Consider the following 14,837-nt stretch of genomic DNA (forward strand, 5'->3'; position numbering starts at 1 on the left):
GGGCGGGACATCATCACTCGGAAGTGGCGCATAACCTCTTCCGGTCCTACTCACTCTGCAGCTCTCAGCCTCACTGCCAAGATGGTGAGTTCTATGGAGTTGGGGGTTTAGCGGCGGGGGTTCTGGACTGGGGCAGGGGCCCGATTCCGGACACTGACTCTCCTGTCCTGTCCCTACAGAAGCCGATCCTGCTTCAGGGCCATGAGCGGTCCATTACGCAGATTAAGTATAACCGCGAGGGAGACCTCCTCTTCACCGTGGCCAAAGACCCTGTGAGTGTCGACTGGAGGGCGGGCTGCATCATGTGGAGGGGAGCCGGGAGTTCATTCTGTCACGACGTAGGGTGCACAGGCCAGTTTTGCCGTCAGAAGGGCACTAACAAACGCCCCTTTTTGAGAAGTAAGGAAGAGTCCTGCCAGGAGTAGGTCGGTGAGAGTATTCTATCGGGAAAGGTGAGAAAGAACTTTATTGTTGGTAGAAGAAAGTAGCCGGGGAGAAGAAAAGCAAGAGACCACTGTGGAAAGGGGATTGCGACGAGGGTCAGCTTGCTCAGGACAAGACTATTCAGGGCAGGAACTAAATCATTCTGCTAGGGTGGGAAAAACGACTACCTCTAGTAGGGGAAAGCTGATCTGGCAGGCTGTGTCATTAAGACACGGAGGACTGGGGCAGCGCCTGTGTCCTTAGTCTCATTTCAGGCAGTCAGGCAAACAGTCCCTCACAATACTGCCTTTTTAGGCATCTCCACACGGGGAAAGTTAACTAGTGGTTAAAAGTGGGGGGCTCTGAAGTCAAACACACCTGATTTGAATCCTCACTCCTGCACCTTATTAGCACTGTGATTTTGAGTTAGTTATTTAACCGTTGTGAACTTTGTTTCTCTTTTTATAAAATGTACTTATAGTACCTTCCTTTTGAGGTTCTTTTTAGTATTAAATGAGATTATTCACGTAAGGAGCTTAGCACATTGTCTGGTGTAGGTGAGTGCCTAATTAATGTTAGTCGCTTATACTATGTATTTTAAATTCTTTAGACATTATTTTATTGGGGCTTTACAACTACACTTTGAAGAATGCATTATTGTCCCAGCTACTTTCAAGATGGGAAAACTGAAGTTCAGAGGGAAGAGGCACCATATGTGAGATCATACAATAAGGTAGAGGCAGAGCAGGCACCAGAAACCAGACTTCCCTACCCTAAACTGTCCCTACTTGGACAGGACATCAAAGCTATTGTTTTTCTGGACTGGAGCTCAATTTAACTTTTTAATTTAAGAGATTAGAAATCCAGAGCAGGGCTGGGAGTGGCAAATGAGGGTGCTTTTGCAAGTCTCATGACTCCCCTGCTGTTTACTTTCAAGAAGGGAGGAGAACCCAGGAGTTGGTCTTTTTTACCAATTCGCTAACATTTCCCAAGAGATGAACAAGAGAGGACAGAATTGGCCTGACTAGAGGTTGCTGAGGGTTCCTGGGGCAAAATGGGAGGCCATGCTCTTACCAGAATGTATATCATCATGTCATTTGTTTCCTACAGATCGTCAATGTATGGTACTCTGTGAATGGTGAGAGGCTGGGAACCTACATGGGCCATACTGGAGCCGTGTGGTGTGTGGATGCTGACTGTATCCTTGTTTTTTATCTGAGTCTAAGCTTTAGGGCCTGCCAGCAAGGGGAAGGCTAAGTTGGAAGTTGGGAGTTCGGATACTGTTGTGGGCCTAGAGAACAATATCTCATATTCCCTAGTTTCTTCACTGGTTGGGGAAATGATTCGAAACAAGTTCTAGGCTCGGCACCTGTGGCTCAAGTGGCTAAGGCACCAGCCACATACACCTGAGCTAGCGGGTTGGAATCCAGCCTGGGCCCGCCAAACAACAATGACGGCTGCAACCAAAAATAGCTGGGCATTGTGGCAGGTGCCTGTAGTCCCAGCTACTTGGGAGTCAGAGGCAAGAGAATCGCTTGAGCCCAGGAGTTGGAAGTTGCTATGAGCTGTGATATCATGGCACTCTACCCAGAGTGACAGCTTGAGGCTCTGTCTCAAAGGAAAAAAAAAAGACACGTTCTAGTTCTGGATAGCAAGGTTAGAATGCTGAGAGGAAGAAAGGCTCTTTGGGGTGGGGCGGCGCCTGTGGCTCAGTGAGTAGGGCGCCGGCCCCATGTACCGAGGGTGGCGGGTTCAAACCCGGCCCCGGCTAAACTGCAATCAAAAAATAGCTGGGCGTTGTGGCGGGCGCCTGTGGTCCCAGCTACTTGGGAGGCTGAGGCAAGAGAATCGCTTAAGCCCAGGAGTTGGAGGTTGCTGTGAGCTGTCTGAGGCCACGGCACTCTACCGAGGGCAATAAAGTGAAACTCTGTCTCTACAAAAAAAAAAAAAAAAAAAGAAAGGCTCTTTGGGGCTGAACAAGGAGATGGTTGAGTTGGCTTCCCTAAAGGAGAAGGGCTCGAGTGAACTGTTAACATTTCTTAACAATTTCTTCAGGGGATACCAAGCATGTCCTCACTGGCTCAGCTGACAACAGCTGTCGTCTCTGGGACTGTGAAACAGGTAAGCCTGGGTCATTCACTTTTGCAGCAAATACTGAGGAAATACAGTATACCTATTTGAGCCACAGGTTTAGGGGAGGTAGAGATAAATCCAGAGAGTGGTTCCAAGTCTAGGAAATAAGAGACTAGACAGGAAGAAAAACAAATGAGAAAAGAAGCATTATAGTAAGATATTAGCCATCCATGTTAAAGGAAGCATGGAGTACTGTGGGAGGCCTGAGGGGTGCAGCTGACTGCCTAGAGTGGGGATGGGAATAGCCTAGAAAGGTTTCCCAAGGTGAATGTCATAGGAGATGAGGCCTGAAGGATGAGAATGATGCTGTCACTTTGACACATGCGGAAATGAAGCATGGAGAGTATCATGTCCAAGTCATCTGATCTGGCTGGAATTCTTGTTTCTTGGGTGGGGAATGAAATAGATGGTCAGGCTCGGCGCCTGTGGCTTAAGCAGCTAAGGCACCAACCACATATATGTGAGTTGGCAGGTTAGAGTCCAGCCTGGGCCTGCTAAACAACAATGACGACTACAACCAACAAATAGTGGGGCATTGTAGTGGGCGCCTGTAGTCCCAGCTACTTGGGAAGTGGAGGCAAGAGAATCGTTTGAGCTCAGGAGTTGGAGGTTGCTGTGAGTTATGATGCCACAGCACTCTACCCAAGGCGACAGCTTGAGGCTCTGTCTCAAAAAAATAAAAAATAAATAAATAAATAAAGTAAATGGTCAAAGGAAGATGAGGCTGGGGCAAGAGGGTAGGGCCAGAGCAGGCCTTAAATGCCAAACTCAAGAGCTTAGCTTTGTTCTGTAGGACTTGGCATGCTGCGGAGGTCCCTGAGCAGGGAAGAGTGGTAGTCTGTTTAGTTTAGTAAGGTCAGGTAGCAGTGGGAAGCATAAGAAGAGCTAAGACAGGGTAGTCTGTTAAGCTGCTCCATTTAGTAAGTATTTACCAAGCATCCAGTTCTGTGCTGGATCTGTGTAGGGCACTTGGGACATGCAGAGAAATCAGCCAGGTCCTTGCTGTTTAGGCAAAAGTGTATATTGCAGTCCTGCTAATGAGCAATGCCATATTAGCAGGTTGTCTGAGAAAGGACTATGGGGAAGAAGTTAAAAGACTTGAGCCCAAGCCATAGCAGTGAGAAAGAGCAGAGTGGTGGATTGGAGTTGCTGGAGCAGGAGAAACAGTGAGACATGATGTTAGATGGGTGTGGAGAGTGTCGTCCATGATAGCAATGGGCCCAGACTCTGCCTATACCCAGGGAAGCAACTGGCCCTACTCAAGACCAATTCAGCTGTCCGGACCTGTGGTTTTGACTTTGGGGGCAACATCATCATGTTCTCCACGGACAAGCAGATGGGCTACCAGTGCTTTGTGAGCTTCTTTGACCTGCGGGATCCAAGCCAGATTGGTAAGGGCTGGGCCAGGTTTGGGGTAAAGAGTACAGCTCTAGAGCCCAAGGCCTGACATTTGCTGCCCCACACAGACAACAACGAGCCCTACATGAAGATCCCTTGCAATGACTCCAAAATCACCAGTGCTGTTTGGGGACCCCTAGGGGAATGCATCATTGCCGGCCATGAGAGTGGAGAGCTCAACCAGTATAGTGCCAAGGTAAGGGGCCAGGTATTCCGTACAAGAGGCTGAAGAGTACAGTGGTCAAAAACAAGGTCTGGGCCGGGTGTAGTGGCTCACGCCTATAATTCTAGTACTCTAGGGGAGTTTAAGACCAGTCTGAGCAGGGCGGCACCTGTGACTCAAGGAGTAGGGCGCCGGCCCCTTATACCAGAGGTGGTGAGTTCAAACCTGGTCCTGGCCAAAGACTGCAAAAAAAAAAAAAAAAAAAAGCTGGACATTGTGTCTGGTGCCTGTAGTCCCATCTACTTGGGAGGCTGAGGTAAAAGCATATCTTGAGCCCAAAAGTTTGAGGTTGCTGTGAGCTGTGATGGTATAGCACTCTACTGAGGATGACAAAGTGAAAATCTCAGAAAAAGGGCGGGGTGGGGGGGCATGTGGTCTTGAGAAAATTAACCTCCTGACACCTGTTTATATACACAATTTTGTTTTCAAGACAGAGTCTCACTCTATCACTCTGGGTAGAGTGCTTTGATGTCATAGCTCACATCAGCCTCAAACTTCTGGGTTTAAGCGATCCCCTTGCCTCAGTCTCCTGAATAGCTGGGACTATAGGCATGCATTACCACACCTGGCTAGTTTTTCTGTTTTTAGTAGAGACGGGGTCTCCCTGATGCTCAGGCTGGTCTCAAGCTCCTGAGCTCAAGCGATCCTCCTGCTTTGGCCACCATGCCTGGCCTATACATTGTTGCAAGAATCAAATGACATCAAGTGTTTAGAAATTTGTCACAAAGTATTCATGGATGTTAATAAGGATTACCACTGAGTGCCAGGTCCTGTGTTAGGTTCCTAGGACAAAAAAGTAAATCAGAGGCTGGTGGTGCAGTGGCTCACACCTGTAATCCTAGCATTCTGGGAGGCTGAGGCAGGTGGATTGCTTGAGCTCATGAGTTCGAAACCAGCCTGAGCAAAAGTGAGACCCCTGTCTCTGCTAAAAATAGAAAAACTGAGGCAAGAGAATCACTGGAGCCTAAGAGTTAGTGGTTGCTGTCAGCTATAATGCCATGGTACTCTACCCAGGGCAACAGGTTGAGACGGTCTCAAAAAAATAAAGTAGGGTGGTGCCTGTGACGCAGTGGGTAGGGCGTCGCTCCCATATACTGAGGGTGGCGGGTTCAAACCCAGCCCTAGCTAAACTGCAACACAAAAAAATAGCTGGGTACTGTGGTGGGCTCCTGTAGTCCCAGCTACTCGGGAGGCTGAGGCAAGAGAATCACTTAAGCCCAGGAGTTGGAGGTTGCTGTGAGCTGTGACACCATAGCCCTCTACTAAGGGCAAGAAAATGAGACTCAAAAAAAAAAAAAAAAAGGCGCTCAAGCGGCTAAAGCACCAGCCACATACACCTGAGCTGGCGGGTTTGAATCCAGCCCGGGCCCACCAAACAACAATGATGGCTGCAACCAAAAGAAAATAGGCATTGTGGTGGGCGCCTGTAATCCCAGCTACTTGGGAGGCGGAGGCAGAGGAATCACTTGAGCCCAAGAGTTGGAGGTTGCTGTGAGCTGTGATGCCACAGCACTCTATCCAGGGCGACAGCTTGAGACTCTGTCAAAAAATAATAATCAGACGTGGTCCCTGCCCCAGTTGGAGACAGACTTGCAGACATCTAGCTCATGAGCCAGATGGTGAATTGTGCTAGAATTGTGCATGGAGGCCTCAACCAAATGTAGAGGGTGCACTCTCTGACTGGTGAGTTAACATATACATTAAGCCATGAAAAACTAATGGAGCTTCAAGCAGGATGGAAAGGCATTCCACATGTAAAGGGAGCCACAAAAGCAAAGGCACAGAGTTAAGGAAGTACGTGAATTCTTAAGGTACCATTGCAATGTGGGCTTGGGAAAGGTGGACAGGAACTAGATTCCAAAGGTCCTTAAGTGTCAAAGGAGGTAAGGAGTTTTGATTTTTCTTTAGGCAGGAGAGAGTCTTTAAAGGGTAACTGATGACCAGATTTCCTCTTGAGAAGGCTTTTGCAGGCTAGGGGCTGGAAAAGGGAGCTGAAGCAGCCAATAGGCATGGGTTATGGACTTCTAGATGAAGAGAAGAGATATTTAGGGGTGCTGATTAATTAGGGCAAGGGGAGGATAATATCCAGGTTGTCTCAGATTTCTGATTTGGGTACCTGGATTTCTGGGTAGCTGTGGGGCTAGTGGGGGTAGAGCTGGCCAAAGTCTCACTCTTCCTCCTTCCCTAGTCTGGAGAGGTATTGGTGAATGTTAAGGAGCACTCCCGGCAGATCAATGACATCCAGTTATCCAGGGACATGACCATGTTTGTCACCGCATCTAAGGACAACACAGCCAAGGTGAGCCTGGACAACGGTCTTGTGGGGCTGATCCCACCCTCCTGCACACATCCAACCTAACTCTGCAAGAAGGCTCTGTTTGCAGATTTCTCCCCTGCCTTCTCTCTCTAGCTATTTGACTCAACGACCCTCGAACATCAGAAGACTTTCCGGACAGAACGTCCTGTCAACTCTGCTGCCCTCTCCCCCAACTATGACCATGTAAGGGAACCCCACCCAGGAAAAGCTTCCCAGATCTAAACACTTGTCTGGTGGTTATACTACGAATGTTGTGGGGAAATGGGGTCAGGCATAGAGGAGCCTCCCAGAGTAGTGACAAGATTGAGTGATTGGGTAGGCCCACAGCACTGGGCAGCAGGTGGCTGGGGTGTCTGTTCACCCCTTGCCTTTGGTGTCCTCCCATTGTTATGTGGGAGATAGTAAAAATGTATAGAGTGGAGGAAAAACAACAGAAAATAAATTTGGCTATCCGATAGGTCCATTTATAGTTTCTTTTTTCCTTCAGGTGGTGCTGGGTGGTGGTCAGGAAGCCATGGATGTAACCACAACCTCCACTAGGATTGGCAAGTTTGAGGCCAGGTAAAAGGGGAGAGCGTGCTTCCAAATAGCAACCTCATGGTATGGGCAAGTGCCCATAGCTCAGTGGACGCTGGCCACATACACCAAGGCTGGTGGGTTTGAACCTGGCTTGGGCCTGATAAACAATGACAACTGCAACAGAAAAAAATTAGCTGGGCAGGGCGGCACCTGTGGCTCAGAGGAGTAGGGCTCCAGCCCCATATGCCGGAGGTGGCGGGTTCAAACCCAGCCCCGGCCAAAAACTTCAAAAAAAAAAAAAAAAAATAGTTAGCCATTGTAGCAGGCGCCTATAGTCCAGTTACTTGGGAGGCTGAGACAGGAGAGTCACTTGAGCCCTAGAGTTTGAGGTTGCTGTGTGAGCTGTAATGCCTCGGCACTCTACCAAGGGCATCATGGAGAGACTCTGTCTCAAAAAAACAAAAAACCTCATAGTGTGTGGTTTTTTTGGATTTTTTTTTTTTTTTTTTTTTTTTCAAAGAATAGCTTACTGAAGCAAGCTATTCTCTTGCCTCAGCCACCTGAGTAGCTAGGACTATAGGCACCTGCCATAATGCCCGGCTATTTTTAGAAACAGGATCTTCCTCCTGTTCAGGCTGATCTCAAAGTCATGACCTCAGGCAGTCTACCCACTTTGGCCTCCCAGAGTGCTGGGATTACAGGTGTGAGCCACTGTACCTGGCCTGTGTCTTTCATTTTTTATTTCCTTTCTCTTTCCTTTCTTCCTTCTTTCTTTTCCTTTCTTCTTTTCTCTTTTTTTTTGACAGTCTCACTGTGTCACCCTGGGTAAAGTGCTGTGGCATCATCATAGCTCACAGCAACCTCAGACTCTTGGGCTTGGGTGATCCTCTTGTCTCACCCTCCCCAGTAGCAGGGACTACAGGCACTTGCCATGACACCTGGCTAGTTTTTCTTTTCTTTCTTTCTTTTTTTTGAGACAGAGTCCCAAACTGTCACCCTGGGTACAGTGCTGTGGCATCACAGCTCGCACCCAGCTATTATTTTGTTGTTGTTTTGCAGTTGTCGTTGTTTTAGCTGGCCTGGACCAGTTCAAACCCACCAGCTTTGTGTGTGGCCAGCGCCCTACTCACTGAGCTATGGGCACCGTCCCTAGCTAGTTTTTCTATCTTTAGTAAATATGGGGTCTTTCTCTTAATTCTTTCTCAGACTGGTCTCAAAATCCTGAGATCAAGCAATCCACCCACTTCAGCCTCCCAGAGTGCTAGGATTACAGGTGTGAGCCACCACGCCTGACCCATGTGTGTCTTTCATGAGGGACACCAACCACATTAGCTATTAGGAAGTGTAGCCAAATTTGTTGCACTCCTGTGACAAGTAGATAATAGAGCAGTTAAGGGCATGAACTCTGAGGCCCTACACATATTATATTTCTCTGTCTTCATGCTTTCTCTCCTGTGTAACGGGACAATGATAATATACTTTCCTCATAAAACTGTGCAGGTTAAATAAATGAGTTAATATTTGTTAAGATCTTAGAGCATTGCCCAGCATATAGTAGGCGCTCATTGTTAGCCATGCTTTCAGGCAGACATTTGGATGGAGTCTTCCCCTGACTTCATCTTACTTTGTTCATATTATCACCTTATCTCAATAATTTTACTGCTTTATTTTTGGGTACTTAGTTTGCCTTTGGGAGTGCTACCTCCAAGGTATTTTGGAAGGTGTGCAGAATGAATTGTGTGTCTGCTATCTATCCACTTTCCTCTAGATTCTTCCATTTAGCCTTTGAAGAAGAATTTGGAAGAGTCAAAGGTCACTTTGGACCTATCAACAGTGTTGCCTTCCATCCTGATGGCAAGAGGTAAGGCCCCAGTGAAGTGAGCAAAGCTAACTCTGGGCAGGTCTCCCAGGCCCATCTTTCCCAGAGCAGCATCTGATTTGTCCCTGGCTATCTGTTTCCAGCTACAGCAGCGGTGGAGAAGATGGTTATGTCCGCATCCACTACTTTGACTCACAGTACTTCGAGTTTGAGTTTGAGGCTTAAGAAGCTGGATCTCCATCTAGGCCAGGGTGGCTGCTCACAGAAAGTTTTGGACTCTGAGATATAAATAAATTTGGTAATAAATAGTTTCTGGTAAGATATTTTGTGGGGTCTGTCCCATCATTTTCCCTTCTCACTGACACTCCAGCAGGTTGGTGCTGATAATGAATACTTTTATTTTTATTTATTTATTTGTTTTTTTGTAGAGACAGAGTCTCCCTGTACTGCCCTCGGGTAGAGTGCCGTGGCGTCACACGGCTCACAGCAACCTCTAGCTCTTGGGCTTACGCCATTCTCTTGCCTCAGCCTCCCGAATTAATACTTTTATTATTTAAAGCTCTCTATACTTTGAGTATTATGGGTCAGCCTGGGTTGCAGGTACCCTCCTCCAAGGTTTAAAAGTCCCAAGGGGCTGGGAGAGGTTTCAGTAATGTCTCAATCCATTGTCCAAGGAGCCAGCACTTAGGGTTAGGGCTCAGGCTGAAGCTATTGGCTGAGAGCCTTCTGTCTCCTCCCTTTCTGTTACTATTTGCCACACCTTCTCCGTGCTACCTCTGCAGGCTGAGGTGGGTAGGTCCAACAAAGAGACAGACCTGAGGAGGAGGAAGACAAGTAAGAAAGCTGATGGCTCGGGGCCTATAGCTCAGGCTTGCCAAACAACAATGACAACTAGAACCAGAAAATAGCCGGGTGTTTGGCGGGCACCTGTAGTCCCAGCTACTTGGGAGTTTGAGGCAAGAGAACTGCTTAAGCCCAAGAGTTTGAGGTTGCTGTGAGCTATGACAGCACAGCATTCTACTAAGGGCAACATAGTGAGACTGTTTCAAAAAAAAAAAGAGCAGAGGGGAATCTCCTGAGGGGAGAAGGTGGGGGAGCTTACCTTGCCACAGCCGTAGGCTCTGGGGCTCCACAGATGGCCAAGAAAGGGATTGAGGGCAGAGTGGGTTCCACAGTTTCCATTGCTCCTTTACTTGGTTGAGCCCAGACCCACAGATGAAAAAATCTTTTGGTTGTAGTTGTCATTGTTGTTTGGCAGGCCCGGGCTGGATTCAAACCCACCAGCTCTGGTGTATGTCGCTGGTGCCTTATCTGCTTGAGCTACAAGCGTCAAGCTGATTACTTTTTTTTTTTTTTTTTGTAGAGACAGAGTCTTACTTTACTGCCCTCGGTAGAGTGCCATGGCATCACACGGCTCACAGCAACCTCCAGCTCTTGGGCTTATGTGATTCTCTTGCCTTAGCCTTCCGAGCAGCTGGGACTACAGGTGCCCACCACAACACCCAGCTATTTTTTAGTTGCAGTTCGGCCGGGGCTGGGTTTGAACCTACCACCCTCGGTATATGGGGCTGGCGCCCTACTCACTGAGCCACAGGCGCCGCCCTTTTTTTTGAGACAGAGCCTCAAGCTGTCGCCCTGGGTAGAGTGCTGTGGCATCACAGCTCACAGCAACCTCTAACTCCTGGGCTTAAGCGATTCTCTTGCCTTGGCCTCCCAAGTAGCTGGGACTACAGGCATCTGCCACAACGCCTAGCCATTTTTGGTTGTAGTTGTTGTTTGGCAGGCCTGGGCTGGATTCGAACCCACCAGCTCATGTGTATGTGGCTGACACCTTAGCTGCTTGAGCTATAGGCGCCGAGCCCCAATTACTTATTTTTTGAAAGACGTTCAAAGCACAGTGAGTATATATTTATATATATGTATATATATATTTTTTTTTTCTGAGACAGAATCCCACTTTGTTGTAGAGTGCTGTAGCATCATAGCTCACAGCAACCTCCAACTTTTGGGCTTTAAGTGATTTTCTTTTTTGAGACAGAGGCTTACTTTGTCGCCCTCGGAAGAGTGCTGTAGCGTCACAGCTCACAGCAACCTCCAGGTCACGTGGGCTTAGGCAATTCTCTTGCCTCAGCCTCCCAAGTAGCTGGGACTACAGACACCTGCCACAATGCCTGGCTATTTTTTTGTTGCAGTTTGGCCGGGGCCAGGTTCGAACCCGCCACCCTTGGTATATGGGGCTGGGGCCCTAGTCACTGAGCCACAGGCACCACCCCAAAGTGATTTTCTTGCCTCGGCCTCCCTAGTAACTGGTACTACAGGCACCTGCCATAATGCCTGGCTAGTATTTTAGAGACGGGGTCTCACTCTTGCTCCGGCTGGTCTCAAACTCCTGAGCTCAAGCAATCCACCTGCCACAGCCTCCCAGAGTGCTAGGATAATAGGCGTGAGCTACTGCATCTTGCCAGTATATTCTTTTTTTAACTTTTTTTTTTAAATCAACATGATTTAAGTGCTGTAGAAGTTTAACTATAGATTCAAGTGTACCATGAGATAAAAAAGGTTGAAAGATACTGATTTAGAGGAAGAAGCCAATTTAGCTTTGCATATGTGTCAGGGAAGGCTAACTAGGAATGTGATATTTGAGTTGGGTCTATTAGTAGACCTAGTACACTGGGTGTACAAAGACATGTCAACACGTGGGGGCAACTACGTGAGCAAAAGCAAAGTGGAAAGGACCTGATATGAATATTGGTAGGCCCCATGAGTTTTCTTAAAGTGATGGAAGTGAAGATGTGGAGGGCAAGGCTGCCGAATGGTCCAGATGGAAAGAAACAAGAGTCTGGAGGAGGGGCCTCTGGCAGGAGAGAACCAAGCTCAGACATTTTTAACAAACTAAAGATGAAGATGGGGAAAGGGAGGTAAATATAGATGACAGTTTTCCAACCTAGATGGCTCAGGACAAGTGGAGTTAGTGAACAACACTGGGGTGTCAGGGAGGACTGAGTAACAGAAGATGATTTAATGCTGGTGGAAAAGAGGGAACCCTTCCCATCTCAGTTTGATGAGACAAAGATGGATCATGTGGTTGCTTAGGAGCATATGTAACAAGCCAACCAAATAATGAAAGCAACTGCCACTTCTTGTTCACTTACTAGGTGTCAGGCACAGTGCTAAACACTTTCCAAGCTTTACCCCAGTTAATCCTCACAACCCTCCCTACAGATTATGGTGACTATTCTCCCCTCCATGCTACTGATGAGAAGGAGGCTTGGATAGGTTTGCCATGTTCAACCAGGAGGTGAGTGGTAGAGCCGGAATTTGAGTCTAAATAATTTGACTCTGCTTTCAGCTGTAATTCTATTGAATCAGCCAAAGTGGGGTCAGGCACTGTGGCTCAAACCTATAATCCCAGCACTTGGGAGGCCAAGGTGGGTGGATTGCCTGAGCTGATGGGTTGGAGATCAGCCTGAGTCAAGAGTCAGACCCTGTCTCTAAAACACAGCTGGGTGCTGGGCAGGACCTGTGGCTTAGTGGGTAGGGCACCAGCCCCATATACTGAGGGTGGTGGGTTCAAACCCGGCCCCGGCCGAACTGCAACAACAACAACAAAAATAGCCAGGGGTTGTGGCAGGCGCCTGTGGTCCCAGCTACTTGGGAGGCTGAGGCAAGAGAATTGCCTAAGCCCAGGAATTAGAGGCTAAGCCCAGGAATTGGAGGTTACTGTGAGCAGTGTGATGCCATAGCACTCTACTGAGGGTGATAAAGTGAGACTGTCTCTACAAAAAAAAAAAAAAAAAAACCAGGGCAGTGCCTGTGGCTCAAAGGAATAGGGCACTGGCCCCATATGCCGGAGGTGGCGGATTCAAACCCAGCCCTGGCCAAAAACAGCTGGGAGACAGCTGGGTGCTGTGGTGGGCACCTGTAGTCCCAGCTACTTAGGAAGCTGAGGCAAGGGAATCACTTGAACCCAAGAGTTTGAGATTGCTGTGAGCTAAGAAGCCATGGCACTCTACCAAAGGTTACCAAGTGAGACTTTGTCTCAAAAAAAAAAAAAAATTGGTGGCGTCTGTAGTTCAAGCAGCTAGGGCACCAGCCACATACATCATAGCTGGTGGGTTCGAATCTGACCCAGGACTGCAAAACAATGACAACTACCCTGTTTTCCTCGAAAATAAGACATCCTCCGAAAATAAGACCTACTTACAGGAAATATAAGACATCCCCTGAAAATAAGACCTAGCGCATCTCTGGGAGCACACCTTAAAATAAGACACTATCTTATTTTCGGGAAAACAGGGTACAACCAAAAAATAGCCAGGCACCTGTAGTCCCAGCTACTGGGGAGGCTGAGGCAAGAGAATTGCTTAAGCCCATGAATTGGAGGTTGCTGTGAGCTGTGCTGCCCTGGAACTCTAACCAGGGTGATAGCTTGAGGCTCTGTCCCAAAAAACAAACAAAAAAAAGAATTGGGCAGCACCTGTAGCTCAGTGGGTAGGGTGCCAACCACTACACCGAGGCTGGCGGTTTGAACCCAGCCTGTCCCAGCTAAAACAACAATGACAACTGCAATAATAACAACAAAAAATAGCCAGTCATTGCGGTTGGTGCCTGCAGTCCCAGCTACTTGGGAGGCTGAGGCAAGAGAATCACTTAAGCCCAATAGTTTCAGGTTGCTGTGAGCTGTGATACCACAGCACTCTACCCAGGGTGACAGCTTGAGATTCTATATCCAAAAAAAAAAAATCAACCAAAGTTGTAGAAAGTTGTATAAATAATTCACTTTTAGCAGCTTTCCCCTTCAGTCCTTGTTTTCAAGGCAGGGGTAGGCTTTCTTTTGGCTATAGACAGAGTGAGGAGGCCTGAAGAATTGTCCTTGGACCCATCTACTCCTGAGTCTGCAGAAATTAGGAGGAAATATGAGATTTAGAGGAAGGGGAAGGAAGGACACCAAGAGCAAAAGTTTTTTGTTTGTTTGTTTTTTGAGACAATCTCAAACTGTTGCCCTGGGTAGAGTATATGGTGTTGCAGCTCACAGCAACCTCAAACTCTTGGGCTTAAGTGATTCTCTTGCCTTAGCCTCCCAAGTAGCTATGACTACAGGCACCCGCCATAACACCTGGCTATTTTTTTGGTTGTGGTTGTCGTCGTTTGGCAGGCCCGGGCTGGATTCGAACCCACCAGCTCTGGTGTATGTAGCTGGTGCCTTAGCTGCTTGAGCTACAGGCGCTGAGCCAGCAACTTTAAACTCTTGGGCTCAAGCGATTCTCTTGCCTCAGCCTCCCTAGTAGCTTGGATTATAGGCCCCACCACAACGCCCGGCTATTTTTAGAGGCGGGGTCTGGCTCTGGCTCTGGCTCTGGCTAAGGCTGGTCTCGAACCCCTAAGCTCAGGCAATCCACCTGCCTCGGCCTCCCAGAGTGCTAGGATTATAGACATAAGCCACCGTGCCCACCTTAAACATGATACTCTTCTCTTGGAATTGACCATCTGCTCCTACCTTCAAAATCTCAGCTCAAGGTCGCCTGTGACCTGTAGAAAATCTAATGTAGGGCGGCGCCTGTGGCTCAGTGAGTAGGGCGCCAGCCCCATATACCGAGGGTGGTGGGTTCAAACCCAGCCCTGGCCAAACTGCAACAAAAAATAGCCGGGCGTTGTGGCGGGCGCCTGTAGTCCCAGCTGCTTGGGAGGCTGAGGCAAGAGAATCGCATAAGCCCAAGAGTTAGAGGTTGCTGTGAGCCGTGTGACGCCACGGCACTCTACCCGAGGGTGGTACAGTGAGACTCTGTCTCTACAAAAAAAAGAAAATCTAATGTAAACTTTCAGTACTGTTTAAAAGTCTTCAGTGGCTCCCCATTGCCTTTAGGATAAAGTCTAAGTTCATATTCATAGCCAGGGCATTAAGACCTTTGCTCTGAGCTCCTCATCCTTCTAGCTTCATCTCTATTCTCACTTCATACTCTGTACTCCCATCATATGTACTGAAGTAAAGTAGTCTTCTCCAATCC

General features: G+C 48.0%; 1 protein-coding gene across 1 annotated transcript; it reads left to right on the forward strand.

The window, feature by feature from the left end:
- The first annotated feature begins 8 nt into the window (after nt 1-8).
- On the forward strand, nt 9-9,155 carry EIF3I (eukaryotic translation initiation factor 3 subunit I). Its single transcript, XM_053575584.1, has 11 exons — nt 9-84; nt 180-272; nt 1,534-1,621; nt 2,479-2,544; nt 3,798-3,947; nt 4,023-4,150; nt 6,366-6,476; nt 6,588-6,677; nt 6,982-7,055; nt 8,782-8,874; nt 8,976-9,155. The coding sequence occupies exons 1-11, from the start codon at nt 82-84 to the stop codon at nt 9,055-9,057; spliced, it is 978 nt and encodes a 325-aa protein (XP_053431559.1). The 5' UTR covers nt 9-81; the 3' UTR covers nt 9,058-9,155.
- Nucleotides 9,156-14,837: the final 5,682 nt, after the last annotated feature.

This window comes from Nycticebus coucang, chromosome 22 (genome assembly GCF_027406575.1).
Source record: "Nycticebus coucang isolate mNycCou1 chromosome 22, mNycCou1.pri, whole genome shotgun sequence".
In the NCBI taxonomy this organism is placed as follows: domain Eukaryota; kingdom Metazoa; phylum Chordata; class Mammalia; order Primates; family Lorisidae; genus Nycticebus; species Nycticebus coucang.